The sequence below is a fragment of the Notolepis coatsorum genome (genome assembly GCF_963971535.1).
Source record: "Notolepis coatsorum genome assembly, chromosome: 5".
NCBI lineage: Eukaryota > Metazoa > Chordata > Actinopteri > Aulopiformes > Paralepididae > Notolepis > Notolepis coatsorum.
In genome coordinates this window covers 75,620,488-75,641,052 of record NC_140169.1, presented here as the reverse complement: position 1 = coordinate 75,641,052, position 20,565 = coordinate 75,620,488, and the positions used below count along the sequence as shown (strand labels likewise).

At 41.2% G+C, this 20,565-nt stretch overlaps 1 protein-coding gene across 1 annotated transcript in view; it reads left to right on the top strand.

The window, feature by feature from the left end:
* Positions 1–2,234: 2,234 nt before the first annotated feature.
* The window catches only part of cfap65 (cilia and flagella associated protein 65), a gene marked incomplete at both ends in the record, with an annotated part of 148,953 nt that continues 130,622 nt past the window's right edge, over positions 2,235–20,565 (top strand). Inside the window, 7 exons of the mRNA XM_084314146.1 lie at positions 2,235–2,270; positions 5,354–5,487; positions 5,705–5,913; positions 8,210–8,337; positions 8,667–8,892; positions 11,614–11,882; positions 15,598–15,795. Of these exons, the coding sequence (XP_084170272.1) occupies positions 2,235–2,270; positions 5,354–5,487; positions 5,705–5,913; positions 8,210–8,337; positions 8,667–8,892; positions 11,614–11,882; positions 15,598–15,795 (1,200 nt within the window). The remainder of the gene's footprint in view (positions 2,271–5,353; positions 5,488–5,704; positions 5,914–8,209; positions 8,338–8,666; positions 8,893–11,613; positions 11,883–15,597; positions 15,796–20,565) is intronic.

Here is a 20,565-nt window from a genome sequence, read left to right as displayed (position 1 = left end):
TTCACTAAATTATCGCTGTCTACATGTGTCAAATACCATCAGACTGTCTTATTCAATTCTATGCTGACGATACAGTGTTTTATTCCTCTAAGTCTGATATTCAACAAATTCAGTACTCTTTACAGACTCATTTTGATGCTGTCCAGAAATGGTTATCTATTAACAAACTTTTATTAAATAAGAAGAAGTCCTATACTGCCCTGTCAAGGGAGACCGCAGTAACTTCCAAACAGTGAAACTGAGAAAAATGGCTTTAAAGTTTTTTGACTTGCCATCCAAAATGTGTTATAGGTAGATAGATGATAGTACCCAGATTTAACATGTATTAATGAAGTAATCTTTAGGCATACAAAAATATGACGTAGTTATTTTAATTAACCCCAAAATAGCAGATACTGCACTCTGCTGCACGATTTCCTTAAATAATTATACAGGTAATGTACAGGCAAAGTGCAGTAACTTCAAATACAATGTTGTTTTCCCTCCAGCTTTCATAACTTAACCTAGCCATTTTATTTGGATCATCATCATTCCAATATATTCAGGTATTACATTTTATTTTCAAAATGGCTAGGTTAAGTTATGAAAGCTGGAGGGAAAACAACATTGTATTTGAAGTTACTGCACTTTGCCTGTACATTACCTGTATAATTATTTAAGGAAATCGTGCAGCAGAGTGCAGTATCTGCTTTTTTGGGGTTAATTAAAATAATTATGTCATATTTTTGTATGCCTAAAGATTACTTCATTAATACATGTTAAATCTGGGTACTATCATCTATCTACCTATAACACATTTTGGATGGCAAGTCAAAACACTTTAAAGCCATTTTTCACTGTTTGGAAGTTACTGCGGTCTGCCTGGGTTTTGAGTGTGATTTTGTAGTTACTGCAGTTTTTAAAACCCCATATCTCCAAAACTGAGCGACATTAACATCTGAAACTTGGTCACAAGATAAAACATTTATTGACAAGGTCAATTTCACTCATAACAAAATTTTGACTTTTTTCAAGTTACTGCGGTTAGCCTTGACAGGGCAGTATAGTATGCTGTTTGGTACTAGATCAAATCTGGTGCAAATATCAAATCAGTTGTCGATTAAGTTTTTAGATGATGCTCCTCTTGAAAATGTCGATGAATATAAGTATCTGGGTCTTTGGCTTGATTCTCAACTCACCTTCAAGTCACACATTGATGCTGTGATGAAGAAAACAAATTGTAGCCTGAGAATATTGTATCGTTCTATTAACTGTTTTTTAGTTGTTAAACTGGCTTTCTCCCCAATTCAGAAGACATTTTCATTGGTTGCTTTTTGTTTACAAATGTATTTACTTTAATTATCCCTCCTATCTAAAGCAGTTCTTAACACCATATAGTTCAACTTATAATTTAAGACACACGGATCTTCCTTTCTTTAGTATACCTTGAACCATCAAATCTATCGGTCGACTTGCCTTTAAATATAAAGCACCAGCTGATTGGAACTAGTTCACTCAGATCTCTTACTTCTTACCGGTTATTCAAGATATCTTTGTTCACTCATCTACAGACTACTTGCACCTGTTATTGATTTACTGTGTTAGGGCTTACATGTCGTTTTCAGATCAAATAATAATTTTGTATGTGTTTTATAAGGGAACATATATATATTGGTGATCCTCTTGGGAGGAATCAGTGTGGATTGTGGGGGTGAGCTTGGGAGAGCGTCTGTCAGTGTATAAGTGCATTTGTTGTCCTGTTTTTTGTTTTTGTTTTGTTATGTATTGTAATGTATGTTTTGTATCCTATGCTAAGGACCCCCTCGAAAACGAGATAGCATATCTCAAGGGGTTTATCCTTCAAATACATTTAAAAAAAAATTCAAAATAAATATATACTGTATCTGTATGTCATGTATGTATGAATTCAAAATGGGGGACCCGATGTAAACAAGACGAAAGTCTTTCTCTGGTCTGCATCCCCTTAACAATTGTATGTATTGAGCTGTACTGTATTGTACCCATTCTGCAATCTGTTAATACAATTTTCAATCAATCAATCAATCAATCAATCAATCAATCAATCAATCAATGGCCTATTATGTCCGCATGTGTGTGTGTGTGTGCTCTGCTCACCAGGCTTTTTATATATATATATATATATATATATATATATATATATATATATATATATATAAGCTGGCGTTTTCTTATATTTAATATTTAATTACAGACTACTTGAAGACACAATCAAAATGGCAACGTCAAGGAGGGAAGACGGAGCGAAAAAGGTGAGACATACAGGAGTTTTTACATACTGTACCCAGGGCTTTTCCCAGGATTTAGAAACAAGATGGTGCTGATTTTCAACTGATCCTTTGCCCCCGGTCCACTAGGCAAGAATAATTGCATTAAAGAAAGCCATTTGCTGTGATTTTCTGCAATGTAAAAACACAATTTTATGTAGAGAGATTTAAAATGATTATATAAGAAAAGAAAAAAAAATTGATTAATCAATGTATCATGTATTCATGTGGAACTTTTTTTGTGTACATTTTAAAGTTAAATGTATCAATCTGGTGCACTTTGAGAGAAAAATAAAGAGGCTAGATCTATGATGAACTGTGTGCTCAAAACACAAAATCGACTAGACTAGTGCTTCCCAATCCTCTCCTCGAAGCACCCCAGCTGTTCAATGTATTTGTTAAATTCCATAAGCACACCGGATTCACCTTAACTAGCCCTTTATTAGTTGAATCAGGTGTGCTGGTGGTGGAATTGAACAAATACCGTAATTCCTCTAATAGTAACCGGGTCTCAAATACAAGCCGGGTCTCTATTAATGGCCGGGTGCGCTCTTGAGCTAAGCAATTATAAGCCGGCCTCCTAATACAAGCCGGGTTACTAATATACTGAGCTGCATACTGAGCTAGTTACTTGATTTCACTTTACTATTTTATACAGTACTTGGTTTCAATAAATGAACCCAGTACATTTTACTGGGTTCAAACTGACACAAAATGTTGATTTATTCATTATGATCCGTTTGAAAATTTGAAATATAGGCCTCCCTCTTATACAGGCCTCCTCCTAATACAAGCCTGGTACCCGCTACAGTTGAAACAAATACAAGCCGGGGTTACTATTAGAGGAATTATGGTACATGGAACGGCTGGGGTGTCTCGAGGAGAGGTTTGGGAACAACTGGACTAGAGCATACATTTGAGCCATCAAAGAAATTAAGCAAAAGTGGTTACCTGTGTTGAACTGGTTTATTTTTTAGAAAATAAAAATATATAGTGGATTACTATATTCCCTCAGGTCATATTTCTGAGTCCTGGGATGTCCTTCTCCCTCCCGGTCACCTTCAGACCCTTATCCAGCGTAAATAGACAGTGTATTCATCAGGGGCGGATTTAGGATTGTAGCAGATCCGGGGCTTAGCGGGCACGAAATGTTTTACTTCGACACCACAACCTTTAACTTATACCACCACCTTAAAGCGGACAAAAGGCAATAGAGAACACTTAAATTCACACCCTTTAATTAATGAAGCAAACAATAATAATAATAATAATTAATAATAATAATAATAATAATTAATAATAATAATAATAATAATAATAATAATAATAATAATAATAATAATAATAATAATAATAATAATAATAATAATAATAATAATAATAATAATAATAATAATAATAATAATAATAATAATAATAATAATAATAATAATAATAATAATAATAATAATAATAATAATAATAATAATACACTGTATTTGTATAGCACCTTTCATACAAGAATTGCAGCTCAAAGTGCTTCACAGCAGTAAACAAAGACAGACATAAAATGAGCACAACATTGGCAGATCAAGAGCAATGCATAAAGTGCAGACATAAAGCATAAAATAGATGGCAGCAAAATAGACAAAGTCAAGGTAAGACATAGAACATTAAATCACATCGTTTTTCATATTAGGATCTAAGATCTAGGGTTAACTCGAAAACCAGAGTATAGTCGGGTTTTCATCGTTGTTTCTTTTATTCAATATTTGATTTGAGAACAGTAGCTAGTCCAGGGAAGAAACTATAACGCGTTTACTAGAATACACATTGCCGGCCATTATGAAGCATTTTGGAAATGACACCAGACCACCGTGAAACTACACTCATATTCACGACGGTATAAAACGGAAATGTATGGATGGAAAAATTATCAGTTTTTTGCATCTTGACCGGAAGAAACTCAATGACAATCGACTATATTATTAGATCCATAGCTATAATATATAATATAGCTTTAGGCCTGCAAACACAGCCACGTATCCACATGTTAAAAGGCGCTGGCCTTTCAACAGTAACAGTAAACAGCGCCATCTGGCGCTGAAAGTGTTAATAGAAGTCTTTGTTTACGGTTTGATTATCACTGATACAAAGTAAAATAGTTCAGTGCAATAAAATAGTTAGTAAAATAGAATAAAAATAATGCAATAGTGCATTGCAATGAAATAGTTATCATCGTATTTTTTCGGGAGGCCCGGTAAGGAGTGCATTACAGTAGTCGAGTTGGCTTGAGATAAAGGCATGGATCTGGTTTTCAGCGTCCTTTTGATTTATAAATGGCCGTACTTTTGCTATGTTTCTAAGGTGGAAGAATTATGTTTTTGTCTTGTTGATTGTGATTTAAAGCTTAGGTCTGAGTCTACCATAACACCAAGACTTAACTCACTCAAATACAGTTAGCAGCTGGATAGACTACAGATAGAAATTAGCTTCTGCTAAATCTGGTGCAAACATATTTTCATGTAACAATGATGAATTGTCAAAAAAAAAGAAAAAAACGTATTTTCTTTTTTTAAAGTAGATTCTGGGCTTTTCAGAAAACATTCGGGGCTTGAGCCCAAGTAGCCACCCCCTAGCCCCGCCCCTGGTATTCATGTACACATATCATGCAGTAAAACTAAAATCCAGGACCCTTTTCAACCATATTATTTAAATGTTTTAATGTTTGCATATGTATGTCATTGTAGCTGTATTGTTAGAAAAAAGAACGACTCAAAGTATTATGTATTGACTTAGATGTCCTAACTTTCTGTCTGTCTGTTTGTCTGTCTACTGTATTTGCCTGTCTGTCTGCCTGTCTGTCTGTCTGTCTGTCTGTCTGTCTGTCTGTCTGTCTGTCTGTCTGTCTGTCTGTGTCTGTCTGTCTGTCTGTCTGTCTGTCTGTCTGTCTGTCTGTCTGTCTGTCTGTCTGTCTGTCTGTCTGTCTGTCTGTCTGTCTGTCTGTCTGTCTGTCTGTCTGTCTGTCTGTCTGTCTGTCTGTCTGTTTGTCTGTCTGTCTGCATCTCTGTCTGTCTGTTTGTGTGCAGTATGAATATGAAGACAGCATTGGGTTGCGCGCTGCACTGCCCTGCTATGCCCTGGTGGTGCCTGAGTGTGTTCTGCTGCCGCTCTGTGCCGTTCAGCGCTCCACACACGCTACTTTCCCGCTCAGAAACCCCAGGTAAACGTCAGAGAGAGAGAGAGGGGGGGTGAGAGAGAGGAAGAGAGAAAAAGGGATGGGAAAGAGGGAGAGAGAGTAAGAGAAAGGAGAGACAGAGAGAGAGGCCTATATAGTATACTTACAGAATGTCTAAAGTATAAATATGTATTATATTATTTTGTGTTATATGTACACCATACCTTTGGATAAATGTACCTATATATTATTTTCTCATCAGTAAGCTGCAGATGTGTTACAAGTGGGATGTAGCATCTCCGTTCCAGCTGAGTCCGCAGCAGGGCATCCTGGGGCCGGGTGAGGAGGCTTGCGTCACTGTGGCCTTCTGGCCACAGGAGGCGGTGTTGTACCAGAGAGAGGCCTTATGCAGGTCCGGAGAGGAAGAGGAGGAGCCACAGAGCACCTGCACCGTGCTCCTCCAGGGACCCGGTGGGTGGTAGAGAGAGAGCTCTTATATGTGTGGAGGAGATTCAGTGTGCAATATTAGCTGCTACCTCTATACAATTATTACCTGATTGAATGATTATTTTGTAATTTAATGAGTTTCTTTTGATTGTTTTATTGCTATTGATAATGTTATTGTTACGCTGAATGGTACGGGACCCAAGTAGGTGAGACAGTTGTAAGCAAAGAAGCCTGTGGGCACGTTTATTATAAACGTAGGGAAGGGAATTGCGGGAAGTGTATGGTGCGTCCTTGGAATGTTTGTGGAGTGTGTATCTAATCCATGTGTATGCGAAAAGGGCGGAACATGTCCCCTTTCTATGCAAATGAGCCTCGTCCAAAAATGCTCCCAATCCACAAAGCCTGGCGCCAATTGCACCGAGCAGTTTTAACGCTACGCACCTACCGTCTTCACAGACATGGTGGCAACTAAGCGCAAATCCCTAAGCACATCATGCCAGCGTCGTACTAGAGCAAAAATATTTCGAAGGAGAATATCACTCTACTGGATGAAATCAAGGATGCTATTGAGCCAGCCACCCAGAGATCCCATGCAATTGTATTATTATTTAAATATTGTTATTTAACGTTGTCGGCTTTCCCAATGTTGTCGGCGTTATTGATTGAAGCTGCCTCCAGGGACCTCGCGCTGAAACGGGAGAGGCTTCTCTCTCGCTCTCGGCTCTCGCTGTCGGCTCTCGTTCTCTCGTTCTCTCTGCTCCACAAAGCGTTTCGTTCCGCTGAGGTTTGGAGCGCATGGATCACTTCCCCGCAGAGACGTGAGGGTGTTGTGTCAGAATCCGAATCAGAAAGGTGTTTATTGCCAACTAGTTTTCACATAAGGAATTTGCTTGGGCGTTTTTGGTGCAACATTATACGGACAGACATTAACAGACATGATAATACAATGCATTAAATGAAATATGAACTAAGTTACGCACAATATAATATAATTATGAAATAAAATATAGGCCAGGGCTGTACAAGTTAATAAAGAGATTGAATACAATTAAATGGGATATAAACACAATTAAATATAGCATAATATAGTACAATTATAAGTGACAAATGTAATTCGAATAGGACATTACAAACATATGCAATGACGAAAGATAGTGACAAAAACACAGGACGCAATGTGTCATGAAAATACTAATTAAGCAAGCTCTATACATTACGAAGTATACGAAATTAACGGAATACTAATGGTGAAAAATACTGGTATGTCTATGCCTCATTTCGGGTTTATGTTTCCCCTTCCTGATATCTGCCAACAGCTGTCAGGTGCAGACTGCTCCGCGAGCCAACTGCGCTGGAAAAGATCAGGAGCAAACTCCACACATAATGGGCATGTATGTACTGGTATCTCATCCGCGCAATGTCCTTAGTGGATAGCTTGCAAAGACGGAGCAGATACCGCACGCAAACCCCGCGCAGTTAAGGGTGCAATTACCATTCTTAGTGGATCCCGCCTATGTGTTTTACTTACCGGTGTTGTAAAGTAAATGGCTAAGTGGGGTGTTGCAGCGATGTGCGTGCACCTAATTAAATGGTCCAGTCCAGAGAATATCCGAGGGGTAAGCGAGAGGCGATAACCGGGGGGTCCGTCGGCGGGAGTGAGGGGAGCCAGAGTCAGGGTGGTGAAACACAAGGGAGCGTCCGTGGAATCCGGGGAGGCAAGACCAGATGAGGTCAGACATTTTTCTCAGGAATACGTGGGGAAAGAATAGCAAGCAATTTTCTCTACGACTTGTACCTAGTTCAAATTACGTTCTGGCAACGTCTTGTAGAACAGGTCCCTCATCAACGGCAGGTGTGTCGGTGGCTGATTGAGTGCCGGTGTGCCGCTGCTTAGGAGCGCGCGCTGACACACAACAGTTATGGTGTTTTTGGTTGCTTATATATGTTATTGTTTGTGTGTTGGACTTGCTTTGGCAATCGATACTTTGATATTTAATAAAGCCTATTTTGAATTTGAATTAGATATTGAACAGATGATATTCCATAACACCTGTTGGGGACAATGACCGTTCTCACATGTATACTGCCACCTAGAGGTTATTGATCCCCATCAGGCTTTCCACTAAGTGGCAGTAATGCGTAAAGTTCAGTGTTCCAACCGCGACCGAATCTCAAATGAGGAAAAGTAGAAGCAGCGTTGCCTTCTGGGTAGAAAACAGGTTTTCCGAATGGCCTCTGATGACACGGCAGCTTTGGGAACATGTTGTCTGTGCTGTGTGGAAGGAAGCACCCTCTCCAGCTTGTTCATCTCTGTCTTCAGCCAAGTACCCGTGGCTGCAGCTCAACAGCCCCGATGGACAGCAAGATGGCCGCCCACTGCTGCAGTTTGGCTCTGCGGCTATAGGGGGCAGTGTGGAGAGACACTTTGCCATCCACAACCCCTCCCCTGTGAGTAGCACACATATGAACGCACACACACACCACGTGCACACACGCACACATGCACATGCACACACACACATGCATTCATCTCTGTCAATCTCTCTCTCCATCAATCTCTCCATCCCTTTGTCCATCTCTCTCTCCATCCCTCTGCCCATCCCTCTGTCCATCTCTCTCCTTCCATATCTCCATCCCTCTGTCTCCATCCCTCTTTCCATCAATCTCTCCATCCCTTTGTCCATCTATCTCTCCATCCCTCTGCCCATGCCTCTCTCCATCCCTCTGCCCATCCCTCTGTCCATCTCTCTCCATCCCTCTTTCCATCTCTCCTCCAGGTGACTGCATCCTTCTCTCTATATTGTCTGCGGACCATAGGGTCCGTGTTGAGGTCAGAGTTCAGCTGTGATGTCACCACGGGGGAGGTGGCTCCCGGGGCGTCACTACCGGTGTCTGTCCGCTATGCTCCCGTCGTCGTGGATACCGTCTCCATGGACTACCTCACCATGGCCTGCCCTGGGGCGCTCAGCAAGACCCTGCTCAAACTCACTGGCAGCTGTATAGGTATTAACAGACCCTTCCACTCAAAAACACTTAATTAATGGCTAACCCCTCTTGACTATACAGGTTATTATGTAACCCCTCTTGACTACAGATTGCTATTTAACTCCTCTTAACTATACAGGTTGTTATTTAACTCCTCAAACTATACAGGGTGAGGAACACATTTTAGTGGATATATTTTTTTTGTATCCACTTTTTCTCCTTATTTTTCTCCCATCCCAATTTCCTAATTCCAATTCTCCCCTCCCCTGTCTTGAACGTTGCTAGACTATGCCCCCCACTGGTCGGCTGTAGTGAGGATAGAAGCCTTGCATCACGTGTCCCCTCCGGTACACGAGGAGGCAGCCTGTCACATCTTTTCACCTGCACAGCGCGATCTCTCAGTGGCGAGGAGTAACGCGTGGGAGGCTCACGCTGCCCCCGATGCGTGAATACTTTCGGCAGCCCACTTGACCTTCCGCATTGCTCTGATTGACCGAGCGCGCGCATGCGCATGAGCCGCGACAGGCTCCTCAGCCAGGCAGGAATACTAAACTCCGCTTAAGCTCCAGGAGAGAGGAGAGAAGCTGAAAACCCGCAGTTCTTGCCCGACTGATGGGAGCCGAATCCCGGATCCGATTTTTCTGATGAATACCCCCAAAACATGGAGGTCCCGAACGCAATTTATACAAATGGAAGTATTGATTACGCCGTAACGAATCATTAAAAAAATATACCGTTAACTGGAATATGTTGTTTCTTTACACATATGTTGGATTATGTAATTGGTTTGTCATGACAAACCAATAAAAAATCGCAAATTAACCAGCGGCTACAACAACACACAGTAACTACATACATCATTGTTTACAATTAACGGTGGGGCCATCGATACCATTGTGCATTGTTGTTGTTGTTCTACCTTATCTACGTAATATTAACACTTTAAGGACCAGCCACGAGTTTATAAGTGTTATGGTGCCATGCGTTGTGGACCAGAGCCACGAGTTAACTCGTGGCGAGTTGTTATTGTTTTATTCCATATTAATAACGCTATTAACGTCCCCGATCGACTTGCAGAACCTACCCGCATATTTGATTTTCGAAACATGCAATACCGGACAGATCCGCTTAGGGGCGCCATCGCTCCACTGCAGTATCAGTGAGGGCGATTGAAAAAAAAATTTACTGTCTGTGGGCGTTTCATATGAGCCTCGATCCCAGCCGAACATACTCCATCTTTGATCATGTTACCGAACGCAGATTTCAGCCTGGAATAATGGGATTTATGATCAGCCAATGGACATATAGATCTACCAGATTCCGATGACTAATGACAAAATGCTGGGGGCGATCACATGGGCTGACGGTAGGATACTATTCCCCCAAATTACAGCTGGATTGGACATTGTTTTAAAATGCAACGTGATCGATCAGTGAAAATGGCTACTTGAACGCACACTGTATTGCTAATCAATAATAGTAATCGGCGTCCCCCGCCGCCCCCATTTCATCCATAGATGCTCTGTAATAGTCCGGATGCTACGCAGTTTGTTTTATTTCATTCGTATATATACAGCAGAAATGGCGTTTGATATAACGTGACTAGCCTTTAGCCTATTATCTAGCTCCCCAGAAAAAAGACGAGGCGAAAACTGCGATAAACCTTATATTCACGGCGCTATAAAATGACAACCAAACGATGGATTTTTATTTTCTTTAAGCCATTATGAAGGCACGGTTTATGCACTCAAGTGACAATAAGAATGGACAGATAGCAATACTATAAAGTATATATATAGCTGTTAGAAAGTACATCGGCAAAGTGTTAATTGATGCACCCAAACACCTGACTCAGTAGAATAGAATATAGAAGTACTTTATATACTGTGTGTTGTTGTAGCCACTGGTTAATTCGCGATTTTTATTGGTTTGTCATGACAAACCAATTACATAATCCAACATATGTGTAAAGGCACATATTCCAGTTAACGGTATATTTTTTTAATGATTTGTTACGGCGAAATCAATACTTCCATTTGTATAAATTGCGGTAAGGGAAGCTTATTATTCGTGCCTTTCTGAGGAGCTTGTCGCGGCTCATGCGCATGCGCGCGCTCGGCCAATCAGAGCAACGCGGAAGGACAAGTGGGCTGCCGAAAGTATTCACGCGCCCCCGATACTTCCCGTTTCTGCTGTACAGGCGTCACCCAACCGACCTGTAGGAGTCGCTGTCCACAACGTCCAATCCCCACCCACCGGCTTTCCCACCCTCTAACACTGCCAATTGTGTTAGTATGACGGCCGGCCAAGCCAGGAGCAACGGCGAGAGCTGGGCTCGATACCAGTATCTCCTGCGTTAGTGGCGAGCGCCTTGCCCACTGCGCCACTCAGATGCCGATTTTAGTGGATATATTGAAGTTGAATTATGTAATGTTTTAATGTGTATTTGTGTACAAATTGCAAGTGCCAAATAAATCTTTTGGCACTTGCACTAAACTTGCAATATTTTTTTTTTAAAACTCAAATAACTGGGGCACCCTCGTGGCGCATACCATAGTGCCTTGCGCACCTAAGCGGCCGACCCGGGTTCGATCCCAGCTCCCGTCGTTATTTGTCGCATGTCCTCCCCACCTCTCCTCCCATTCGCCCTCTCCTCTGTTGGTCCTGCGTGACCAATAAAGCTGTAAAAATGCTAAAAATAAAATAAAAAAAAGAAATAACTCTCTCTGCTACCTCCAGGTCCCTGCGTCACACTGTCTTCTTCTGTGGTGGACTTCGGCAGCGTGGAGGAGGGGAGGGAGGCGGTGATGACGCTGGAGCTGGTTAACTCTTCGCCTGCCGAGGCGGTTTTCCAATGGGACCTGGACTGTAATGGCCACAGTGTGTTCAGCATCCAGCCAGCAGGGGGTGCTCTGCCACCACACGGCCACGCCACACTACAGCTGGTCTACAGACCCACTCACCCCATAGGTCACCACAGGAGAGTGGCTTGTCTTGTGTTACACAGGGTAGGACGCACATACATACACTATATACATTACTTAAACTAACTAGTATGAAAGTATTCTGTACTTCTGTATGACAACTATTAAAGAACTTGAACTTGAACTAGTAATGCTCCGCAGTATGCTAGTGAAAGTCAGTGAGGTAGTGTGAGATATTTGCTCACGTATAAATTGTCAAATAATCCCGTCTGATTATTCACGGATCCCTTCAACAAAATGACTTGTCTATCTGACTATATTCAATATCCAAATTGTCATGGTTATCAATAATATTCAATAATGAAAGGTAGAACATCTTTCAAGGGTTTTATTCAAAGTGAATCAGCAAATTACAGACAGGAAAATGGTACGTCACAATGTGGTAATTTCAACGGGCAGAGTATACACCTGACAGTCTGCCCAGAACATAAAGACTAAGCTTCTTTTATATCATCACTAGGCCCAGGGCCGCCTGGGAGAAATGCGAGGCCCTGTGCGAGATTTAAACACGAGCCCCCCCCCCCCCCCCCCCCCCCCCTAAAAGGTAAAAAAATAAAAATAAAAAGTCTTTTCTCATACAGTCAACATTCTTAAATAATAGCGCTGCCCGAGGCTGGGCATGATACAGTCAACATATAGCAAGAGAGAGAGCGAGAGAGAGCTCCCGTTCTACAGTCAATATACAGTGTTATCGCTGCACAGACCCGGCAATGCCCCTGACCCTCCACCAGAGCAAGGCCAGAGAGAGAGAGATAGAGTGTTTGTGTGTGTGTGTTAGAGAGAGAGCATGTATATGTGTGTTAGAAAGAGAGAGAAATATATAGAGAGAGAGCATGTCATTTTGTGTGTTAGAGAGAGATATAGAGCATGTCTGTGTGTTAGAAAGAGAGAGAGAGAGCATGTGTGTTTGTGTGTTAGAGAGAGATATAGAGCATGTCTGTGTGTTAGAAAGAGAGAGAGAGAGAGAGCATGTCTGTGTGTGTGTGTGTTAGAGAGAGAGCATGTATGAGAGAGATAAGCAAAGATGAGCCCCTAAATGATATTCAACTTTTAATGGAAGAACAAAACAGAAGGAAAAGATAACTTCACAAAGGCAACATGAATATACATAGATCCAAAAGGACAAAGATCAACACTTAAATCCAAAGAGAAGAGGGTCTATACCAGAGAAAACAAAGTAGCAAGGAGCCAATGGCCGACATCAGCTAAATAGGCTAACTGCAAATAGAGTAGCCAGGTACTGACACCAGGCCACACACAGCTTTGGCCAACGCTACCCAAGCTACACAAACTACCAAGACAATTCACACACAGCACATGTCGTATCTCCAAATGTTGTGAAGTAACATATCGCTGCTGTCGGGACAAAACCTCATAACTCCATTTTTTTAATTTTTTTTTTTTAATATAAATCAACTCTGTAGATCATCCTCCATATGTGTGTGTGGGTTTTACAAAGTTTAAACAATGGGAAAGCATTAAACCGATCATCTGTCTAAACCTCCTAACTCTATTCACCCTCAAAATTGTGTTCGTTTTTTTCATCTGCTGAAAAGTTTGGTTTTTGGAGTTATGAGGTTTTGTCCCGACAGCAGCGATATGTTTTGCCTGGAAAAAAACATCGTTATTAACAAAACATTCGGGAGGGGAAGGAAGGAAGAGTGGGGTAATGTCCAATGGACATCTTACCTGCACCAAGGAACGCAGGGCGAAAGGCCGCAACACAGGTCTCCACGTTGACGAAAGGCCTCTCGCTGGCGGGACAAAAAGAAGCTATGGCCGGAGCCTTGTCATGGTGCAGGCCCGACTACATCTTCTGTCAAAGATGATGTCGTAGTCAGAGTGCCAGGGCCTGCTATTCTCACGGCTAATGTCAATGGTCGTAGCACAAGCTAACAGCTAACTCTAGGCTAACTGATAGCATCAAGCTAACGTTCCCAGCCGAGCGAAAACGAGCAGCTAACGTCGTAGCTAAACAGCTAACTGGCTAACAGTTAGCTCAACCCGGCTAGATAGATAGATAGATAGATAGATAGATAGATAGATAGATAGATAGATAGATAGATAGATAGATAGATAGATAGATAGATAGATAGATAGATAGATAGATAGATAGATAGATAGATAGATAGATAGATAGATAGATAGATAGATAGATAGATAGATAGATAGATAGATAGATAGATAGATAGATAGATAGATAGATAGATAGATAGATAGATAGATAGATAGATAGATAGATAGATAGATAGATAGATAGATAGATAGATAGATAGATAGATAGATAGATAGATAGATAGATAGATAGATAGATAGATAGATAGATAGATAGATAGATAGATAGATAGATAGATAGATAGATAGATAGATAGATAGATAGATAGATAGATAGATAGATAGATAGATAGATAGATAGATAGATAGATAGATAGATAGATAGATAGATAGATAGATAGATAGATAGATAGATAGATAGATAGATAGATAGATAGATAGATAGATAGATAGATAGATAGATAGATAGATAGATAGATAGATAGATAGATAGATAGATAGATAGATAGATAGATAGATAGATAGATAGATAGATAGATAGATAGATAGATAGATAGATAGCCACTATCATGCTTAGCCTTGTCGCTCTACCTCCTGTGTCACTAGCATGATTAGCCTTATCGCTCTACCTCCTGAGCCACTAGCATGATTAGCCATATCGCTCTACCTCCTGAGCCACTAGCATGCTTAGCCTTATCGCTCTACCTCCTGAGCCACTATAATGCTTAGCCTTATCGTTTTACCTCCTGAGCCACTAGCATGCTTAGCCTTATCGCTCTACCTCCTGAGCCACTATCATGCTTAGCCTTGTCTCTCTACCTCCTGATCCACTAGCATGGTTAGCTTTATCGCTCTATGTCCTGAGCCACTAGCATGATTAGCCTTATCGCTCTACCTCCTGAGTCACTAGCATGATTAGCCTTATCGCTCTACCTCCTGAGTTACTAGCATGCTTAGCCTTATCGCTCTACCTCCTGTGTCACTAGCATGATTAGCCTTATCGCTCTACCTCCTGAGCCACTAGCATGATTAGCCTTATCGCTCTACCTCCTGTGTCACTAGCATGATTAGCCTTATCGCTCTACCTCCTGTGTCACTAGCATGATTAGCCTTATCGCTTTACCTCCTGTGTCACTAGCATGATTAGCCTTATCGCTCTACCTCCTGAGTCACTATCATGATTAGCCTTATCGCTCTACCTCCTGTGTCACTAGCATGATTAGCCTTATCGCTCTACCTCCTGAGTCACTAGCATGATTAGCCTTATCGCTCTACCTCCTGTGTCACTAGCATGATTAGCCTTATCGCTCTACCTCCTGAGTCACTAGCATGATTAGCCTTATAGCTCTACCTCATGAGTCACTAGCATGCTTAGCCTTATCGCTCTACCTCCTGAGTCACTAGCATGATTAGCCTTATCGCTCTACCTCCTGTGTCACTAGCATGATTAGCCTTATCGCTATACCTCCTGAGTCACTAGCATGATTAGCCTTATCGCTCTACCTCCTGAGTCACTAGCATGATTAGCCTTATCGCTCTACCTCCTTAGTCACTGCCACATTTTGGGGAGTCTCTTCTTGACGGGGGGCACAATAATGATAATAAGAAAACATTTGACCTGGAACCAAGTGCAGCCCAGTTTTCCCCCTAATCTCACATCTCCCACGCCCCACCTCCTTTCCAGGGCCCAGTGTTCCTCGATCTCATGGGTACCTGTCACTCAGAGCTCCAGAGGCCGGCCCTGCTGCGGCCCAGTCACCTGGCCCTGTACCAGATCCACCGGGCCCGTGGTCTCACTCACTACCCACCTGACCAGCTCAGCGTCATGCTGCAACAACACAAGATATATCTGGATCAACAGGGGGTGCTCTGTTTAGAGGGGGTAAGGAGGGGGAACATGTGTTCTCTGTGTGTGGGGTTGGCAGGGATGTGCACAGGACTTTAGAGGGGCAGGTGCTCAAAGGCTGAAAAGGGCACTATACCTGTCTGTGTATTAACCGAGCCCGATTTTTAAGGGCCCTTTTTATGCTTTTTGGGGGGTTTTGGTGATCAAATGTTGAATATTGAACTATAATAATCAGTGCACTTATCCTTGAAAGACACTTTTATCACTGACTTAAAAGGACCATACATCTCCATAAATGTTCAGGGGGGAGGGAATAAGTGCTTACCCTACAGACCCCAAGAAGTGCTGTATATTCTGTATTGTTTAATATAAATGCATTTTTTATTCCAATCCCGATTTGTATTTGAGATTCCCAAATCCCATCGGACGTGACTTCTTCGTGTCCCTCAATGAGTGTAATACCAGCATTCAACTGTATGCGCCACAGCGGTTTCTATCATCATCATCATCACCACCCACGCTATGCATAAAATATATAGGTCCGCGGAGAGGCACGCTGAGGAGGCCATGCAAACTGCAATGGAATATGGGGCATCTCTCTCTCTTTACCTAATATTTTGATTCTATCCTGACATTTTTCAGTTGGAAGGGCAGTCTATATAAGTAATGGTAAAAAAAATAAAAATTATATATATATATTTTTTTTTAAAGAGCACTTTTTTATGAGGCTCAAAAGGGCAGGTGCCCAAGCACCCCTTGGGTTCTAGGTGTGCACGTGCCTGGAGGTTGGGGTGTGTGGATCGGTTGTGTGTGCATGCATTGTTTTTGGATAAACAGTATTCTCAGTATTCAACATTTCATGCCGACCAATATGGCGCTACACCTCAGCTCATTGGCCATGGTTGTCAATGCTATTTAATGAGTATCACCTGTTGTCCACCGACCAACATGTTTGTGATTGAAAACTATGAATATATTAAAGGTGCTGGTTAACATTCAGCCACTACACGTTGCACTAGAGCGTGGGTTCCCAAACTTTTTCAGCTCGAGACCCAAAAAAGAAATTTGGTGTTTCCCCGGGACCCAAACTTACTTAATTATAAAAGTACATCACAGCAATAATCAGAGTGTAATGTTAAGTTGCTCACCACCTCATAACATATGTACATACAATTTTGCAACACTTTTAAATGAACAAACATGTTCTACTCTCCTTTCTATTTCTCACCCCTTTTTTCAACTTTCCATTTCTTACCCCCTCCCTCCGTCCCTCAACCTTAAACCCCAACATTGAGCAACATTCTGATTAATTTGTATTGACTTATTTAAAAATTCTACTGACCTGACATCATGCTAGAAGGGGTATAATATTTCATCTATGGCACAATGAAATCTAATGAGAGGTATGTGGCTGGCAGTGTTAATTTTGTCAACGAAAATAATGACTAACTATATATGGTCGTCAACTAAGCTTTTCCCCCCGACAACAACGAGACGTGACGTCACGTTAATGTAGATCATGTGACACTAACGTGACTAAATTATTTATGCATTATAGTTGACTACATCTGAGGACACAAAAATTTACTTTACAAAAACCATGACGAATTCTCTCTTAATTTATGTTGACTAAAACAAGATGAGACAAAATAATTATAACTTTTAGAATAATTCACGTTATTATTTCAGCATTTCCCATTTCCGTTTTCGGACCCTACTAGTATAAGTTGTTAATGAATCCCTTTAGCGCTTGAAGTGCACTAAAACATCGTAATGACTTTTTATTTTTCATATAATGTTGGGTACATGCTCAGTAGAGTTAGAACGCTCCCAGTCTTAGGGGCTGTGATATTTTGTTACCACACTTTATGCACATAGAAGTGCAGTGGCAGGTTCGCTAAGCTAATGTTGTTAGCCGAATGCTCTGATGGAGGCCGCTCGGACGTCAGCGATCTACGGTACGACTCGACGGACAAAAGGGAATGTGTGTGATGTGTGTGAAATTTGTACAGTAGGTCCCAGTGAGAATTGCAATCAGTGTGTACTGTGTATTTACACTATCCTAATGTTGCTTTGTTGGTAAAAAAAAAAGAAGCAATTTAAATCAGAATATGTTCCATTCCATGTCTGACTATTTCTGAATCTATTGACCATTTCAAGGAATGTTTGGTTACTATTGGGCTTCTAGCCAGCTTCTACTGAACTTATTGTGAATCAGTTGATAGGGTTTTGGCTAGACTATACTTAATAAATAGAATTGCATTATTTACAATATAAAAATATAAAATGCCTTTTTTTCATTAGCGAAAACTAGACAAAAATCATCAGTTTTCTGCGACTAAATCTAGACAAAAACAAAAAATACTAAATTGAGACTAACACTGACTAAGACTAAAATGCTCAGACCTTTAGTTGACTAAAACTGACTAAACTAAAAATAAATGAAGGTGACTAAATGTGATGAAAACAAAAAAGGAGCATTTGACACATGACTAAGACTAAAACTAAAATTAAAATAGCTGCCAAAATTAACACTGGTGGCTGGTTGAAGTTTTCAACCAGCAGATCTATTCTGGGCTTGGTTTTTGAAAGTGCTATTCTGAGGTCATGCTGAGCATTTAGTCTGTTTATGTATTTGTTTTTCAGGTATGCTAGAGTAGAAAACCCATATTCACATAAGTATGTGGTGCCAAACTGAATCAACACATCTACAGCTTTTTTATATAAAAAAAATAAAAAGGTATACATTTTTTAAATTAATTTTTTTATTTGCGACCCAATAAAAATGGGTCCGCGACCCATTTTGGGAAATGCTGCACTAGAGCACCAGCATGTCAGGCCAAAACAGTAGTGCGCTTACGTAGGATTACATAGGGTATGATAATTATCGTACGCTGTATCATGGAAGTTCAGGGACATGGAATACCTTGACCTTTATACAATGACAGAGAAAGGTGCGGGACTCAGTGTGTAGACAAGAGATTTATCATGGGAGACAGGAAGACTGATGGGTACAAAGGGGTTGATCAATGGAGGAGGGTAGACAGAACTTGAGTATTGGAGAAAAATAGGCTGTCTGTTGCGGCAGTAGACTGTCATAGACAAGCCGTGCCGAGGGGCTAAGTAGAGGAGTACAAACAATTGACGCGCGTAGTGAAATAATTCCGTTCCACATCCAGAAAGTACTTTTCAAGCTTTTATTCCTTCGCTTCATGAAGCAACAAAATACACTTAATTACATAATGTTCACGCTCACGTTCCTATAACTATCTTGCGTGTGGACAACCGGTCCCCAATGGACAAGCAGAATTACATAATCTTCACGCTCACGTTCCTATAACTATCTTGCGTGTAGGGCTCTTGCATGCTTTCAATATTGCGAGGCTTGCGAGGCTTGCATGCTTTCAATATTGCGGTCAAAAGAAATTATGCTCTCCTAACTCTCACCCCCTCTCTCCGTAAATTGTCAACAACGCCAAAATGTGAATGAAACTCCATAAGAACACTCCCATTAGCGCCACACCCCCGTGAGCACGCCCACCACCTAAAGTGACAGTACAACTAATAATACAACATAAATATAATACTGAATGAGAATACTGTGACCTCCATTATGGCGCCTACATACCGGCTCCTAATTATTCAAATGTAATAATTACACAATTGTAAATTATGTAGGAGCATAACAAAAAAAACATTAAATATAAGGCACAATTATTGACATTATTCAAACAAGTGTCTTTTCTTTTCTCGATTTTTTTTATAATCTTCTCGCAAATGTCCTTTTCTTTCGATTTTTGCATTTTTTTCTAGCAAATGTCCTTTTCTTTTTTCTTAATTGTATCCTAGGGCCAGAGGTTACTCGCACATAGCCTTAAGGAGGGATACTTATCATCATTTGGTCAGTCAAGTCAGAAAAAACTAAAAAACTGTAATCCAAAGTGGCAAAGTCAGTCTATGGGGTTCAATGAATATGAACATCTGATGTCCTCATGGCTCTTCCGCTTCCTGATGAAGTTAAATTTCTGACGTTCTCACGGCTCCTTTTTTTCACCTCTCTTTCCTGTTGAAGGCAAATTTTTTGTCTTTGAGCCGGACCTGCTTCCTCTTCCTTGGACACCTCTTCGTTTCAATTTGGCCCTTATAGCCATGGGGCATTTCAGAAGTAGTGTCGTCGTTTGCTTTGTCCCTAGAGTCAGTTGTGTATGAATCTTCAACTGGCCATTTCGATTTTGGACTCGCCAGTGCTTCCTTCTTTGATTCTCTTTCAGCTCTGAATTTCTTTCCTGTATCAAAGTTGTCCTTCGATTTTTCCTGGGACACAGGCTTGAAATCCATGTGATGGTCCTCAGAATTGTTGCTTTCAAACTTGATGTTATTGTCTACGTTTCTGTCACGCCGCCTCTCTCTTGGAAGCAACAGAATCGTCTGTTCGCTCTTTCTTTTCCAATTTTCGGTTCAAATCCTCTTTCTCCTCCTCTGTCGGAGCGTCAAGGCTCTCCACAACTTCCATGAGAACTGATCTTGTGACCTCAACAGTGGCATGGAGTATTTCGGGCGACCCCGGCTCCTCTGTGGCCTCGATCGCGACAGTGTCAGTGACCACGGGCATCTCTGTTTCTACGTCAATCTCCTTTTCTATTGTTGCCACTGCCTGGACTGGTGACAGGGTATTGGGCTCTTCGGGTTCAGCCTGGGCCTCTGAAACTTTGTCCATAGCGTCCTGGATGACAGCCTTAGCAATGACCATGCCCTGCTCTTCGATGGCGTCGGCACTCTCCGCCGTGACCTCATCCTGCGCCTTCT